Source organism: Egretta garzetta, unplaced genomic scaffold, assembly GCF_000687185.1.
Source record: "Egretta garzetta isolate BGI_Z169 unplaced genomic scaffold, ASM68718v1 scaffold243, whole genome shotgun sequence".
Classification (NCBI taxonomy): Eukaryota; Metazoa; Chordata; class Aves; order Pelecaniformes; family Ardeidae; genus Egretta; species Egretta garzetta.
Window position 1 is genome coordinate 608,616 of NW_009259041.1, and position 3,901 is coordinate 612,516.

Here is a 3,901-nt window from a genome sequence, read left to right on the forward strand (position 1 = left end):
CCTTCGGATTCGGGAGTTATGGCCACATTTTGCAACCAGCTTAAAACCAGTGGGCTCCCGGAGTCAGGGGACGTTTCACCTGGAATTTCCCCGCTCTGCTGAGAGCCAGTCAGAGTTAAATCGAGTCAGCCACGCGATCCAAATCTGCGTCCTCACCCTCTGAGCGCGTGCGGCTGAGAGGGACGAAGGGCCAAACCCCATGACTTGCTCACTCCGCTGATACTGTGCTCTCTTCTCAACAGGAGGCAGCCAGGGCGTGTGTGGTGACCCGGGGATCCCCTCTCACGGCATTGGGCTGGGAGACGACTTCGATGTAGGCAGCGTGGTCCGGTTCAGCTGCGAGCCCGGTTACACGCTCCGGGGTTCGTCCGAGAGGACCTGCCAAGCCAACGGCTCCTGGGGCGGCACGCAGCCCGAGTGTGAAGGTACTTTTCCAGCCCCGCGTCCCCTCCTGCACTGCACCGAGCCTGCTGCGAGGGTCCCCAGAGTTGCCGCAGGCGGGGGGGGCACCGCCAGCCCGTCCCCCTGTTGTAGTTGCCAGGGAGAGCCTGGTGCTGGGAGAAATGCTACTCTTGTTCGGCATTTCCTCCAAATATACGTCAAGGAGCCTCAACTCTCCCCTTCCCCAAAGTTCTGTGGGCAGGGCACCTCTCCCAGTTTTCCAGTGCTAGAGGACGAGCATCAGCTTTTTGTGTGTCCAGCTCCGCTCCGCAGGCTGCACCAGGGTGGGGTAGAGGGGTTCAGGTCATGCCAACACCTGCACTGATAAAGAGTAGGAAGAGCTTTTGGGATCTGGTCCTCGCTTCCAGTCATCCCCTGAGACCGTCACAGGCTCGCCGCAAGAATCGCCGGGGCGAATGTCTCCTTGCGCGTCCAGCTGGCTGATCAGAAATGCCCCGGTTTGGCGTAAGATCTGTGGGTCCCACCAACTCATCCGTTGTTGTTTTGTTGAGGAAATTCAGCAGAACAAGAAATGTCGACAGCTTCAGACCTCCCCTAGAGCTGGAGCTGGCAGGGGCAAGAGGCATTTACATTGAGCAGAAACGCAAAATGCAAGTTACAATCCAGTAAGCATATTTGTGTATTTGAAAAGCCCAAACCCCCTTATTTTTTCATTTGAAGGAATCAAGTAAGACCCTATAATCCAACCTAATAAACCCCCAGCCAGATGCCCTGAGCTGTGCTGCTCACTGCCCCTGGTTTATAAAAGTGTTTAAAAATCAATTGGGGAAGGAACAAAAGCCAAGGCAAGGCAGGATACCGAATGCAAGGGGACCTGGGCAAGTGCTTATCTCCAGCTGATTTGAAAGCCAAAAGCTGAGAGAGGGTTTGTAAATGAATTGGAAATTTATTCCAAATTGATGGAGCTCTTGATTGAAAAGACACTGAATCATGTTATTAATACACTCAGGTCTTGGGGTGGTTTTTTTTTTTCATTCTCTGTTTTTTTTTTCTTTTGGTGGAAAGGCTCTGTTCATTAATCTCAAGATAAATAACCCATCAGGTTCCAGAGGCACCCGAATACGGATCCCTGGCAGGGTTTTTTTTTTCCATACTTTATGAATAATAATAACATTACGCCTATAATGCAGTCGTTTAATATTAAGTGCTGACTGGCCAATATAGGAAAGTCGTTTCCAGCGATGAGCAGCGCGCTGCATCTCCGTCATTTGTATTCCCGGCGAGCTGCGAGCGCTACGAGGTGTTCTTCCCGCCGCGCTTTGAGTGGTGCGTTCAACTTTCTGGAATGGGTATTTATAGGAGAGGGAGGGAAGAGATTAATTTGGGGAATTGAATTCAGGGCAAATGAAGATGAGAGCTGAGTGCCCAGGCAGGTGTGTGGAAGGAACGGGCATCTCTGCCGATGCGGAAGAGCTGCAGCCCGGCAGCGGAGCCGCTCGGTGCCTCCGTGCTGCATTAGCTCTCTGACTCAGCCGCTCCGTCGCTGCTCTCAGCTGCCAGAACTCAGCAAAATCAAACCTGATGGGGCTTCACAGGTCACCGGCACTCGCCTGCCCAGGGAATCCAATGCAAATCGCTCTCCAGATTAGCTGCTAAATGAGCACAGAGTCCCGGCCCCTTCAGCAGGGGATGGGGGCCCACCGCCAGCGCGGGGACGGACAGAGGACGCCGGGCAAACCCTGCCGCATAAAGAGAAGGGAAGGAGAGAGGAGCGGTTCTCTCCCTTTCGGAGAGGGAGAGCGAGCTGCCCTAATGGGTTCAATTACAAAGCTTCTGCTTGACTTTGAGGTCCAGGCGCTGATGTTTGACCGTCGGTGTCTTCCTGCGCCGGACCGGCACAGCTCTGACCTGCGGGGGGGATGCGTGGGGCAGGCGGGGGCATGGAGCTTCGCAGGGGTCACCTTGAAACTCATCGGCTCTTAATCCTTACGCCTTTTACCCACGAGAACATTTTTTAAGAAAACCAAAAGATCAGGGAAGCAGAAGTCACAACTGAGTGTTCCAAAATGTACAGATGGTTTGGCACTAAATTAATTGCAGGGACTCCTGAGGCTCCTGCTTCACTCTGTTTTCCATAGCTCTGGTTTTCTTGTCCCCAGTAAGAGCAGCTTCCCTGGCTTTCTGAAACTGCAGATTCCAGGCCTCGTTTGGCTTTCATTCCAGCAAGTTTTCCAAGTGTAAATGGAATTCTAGATACTTTTTTCCTTCTTTCTCGTCCATCCTGATGCCCAGTCTGTGTTGACCGAGGAGCGGTGCAGGAGGGGGCTCATCAGTTGTCCTCTGCCGCACGCTTCCTCCTCCTACGTAGAAGTTGAGCAGAATATTTGCTTTTATAATGTTTCTTGTTTCTCCAAGTGGATTAAAACTGCATCCAAGATGAGGTGGGGTTCCGAATGCTTCTTGGCAGTTGCAGCAGACAGAAATGCGTTTATTTGACGTGATAAACACTGGGAAAGGCTGCGTTTTTTCTCATGCCCATTTGACCACCGAGGGTGTGGGAGGTGGCGGGGCTGGGATTGGGGTCTAGGCTGCTTTTTGCTTTCTCTCCCTGCGTGATTAGCTGGGTTATGGGTTACTGGTTAAATTAAACAGCAGGGATATTAGCGGCCCCGAAGCAAAGGCTTTGAGACTCCAAAGGCTTTCAGCTGTGTCTTATTCCAGGAGGAGTTTTTGCCTGACGTGTCAGACATCATTAGGAGAATGTTTCAGCCGGGCGGTCAGGTGGCAGCAGAGCCCAGAAGAAGGGCTGACAGTTCTAAAAATCAGGTCAGGGGAAGGGGGAACGTGCAGAGGACGCTGCGTTCACCCGCCACCTCGGGCACAGCCAGACCCGTGGCAGGCACCAGCCCTCGGCTTCTCCTTGCTGCAGTTTCTGAGGAGCAGGGCTTGCTGCTCCTTGCAGAAATTGGCCCTGAAAGAAAGAAAGAGCCTGAAACCAGCCCCGCTCGTGGTGCCGAAGGAGGCGTGCGGGGCTGGGGGAACCCAAAGGGTCGTGAGGAGTAACAGCCTCGGCCCCGCGACGCTGCTTTGGCTCACGGTGGTGGGCGTTGGGGGCAGCTCGATGGCCTTGTCTGGCCAAACTCTGAGCATTGCTCGCTTCACGCGCAGCTACGCTGGCTCGGAGCGCCTGAAATTCCCATCTCCCAGCAGCTTCTCGCTGTAAAACATGTAGGAAAAAGCAAAGGAAGGCAAGTGGGGGGGGCAGAATCTTGATAAGCTTTTCAGAAAAGGGATGCATGTGCATTGGAATCAAATTAATTATTGCTGAGCTCCGGAGCACCTCTGAGCTTTGTGATGTTTTATATAGCATAGATATAGATGTTGGTAGCGTACAGCAGCTTCCCGGCTCCCCCCAGCAGCGATGGGATCACAGGGAACAGCTCCGGCTGTCGTCAGGAGTCGAGGCAGGCGCCCAGGTCCCCGCTGTCCCTGCTCCTCG

At 53.6% G+C, this 3,901-nt stretch overlaps 1 protein-coding gene across 1 annotated transcript in view; it reads left to right on the forward strand.

The window, feature by feature from the left end:
- Positions 1 to 3,901, forward strand: part of CSMD2 (CUB and Sushi multiple domains 2) — a 328,671-nt gene that overhangs the window by 302,968 nt on the left and 21,802 nt on the right. The window contains 1 exon segment of the mRNA XM_009634976.2: positions 243 to 425. Coding sequence (XP_009633271.2) covers positions 243 to 425 — 183 coding nt within the window.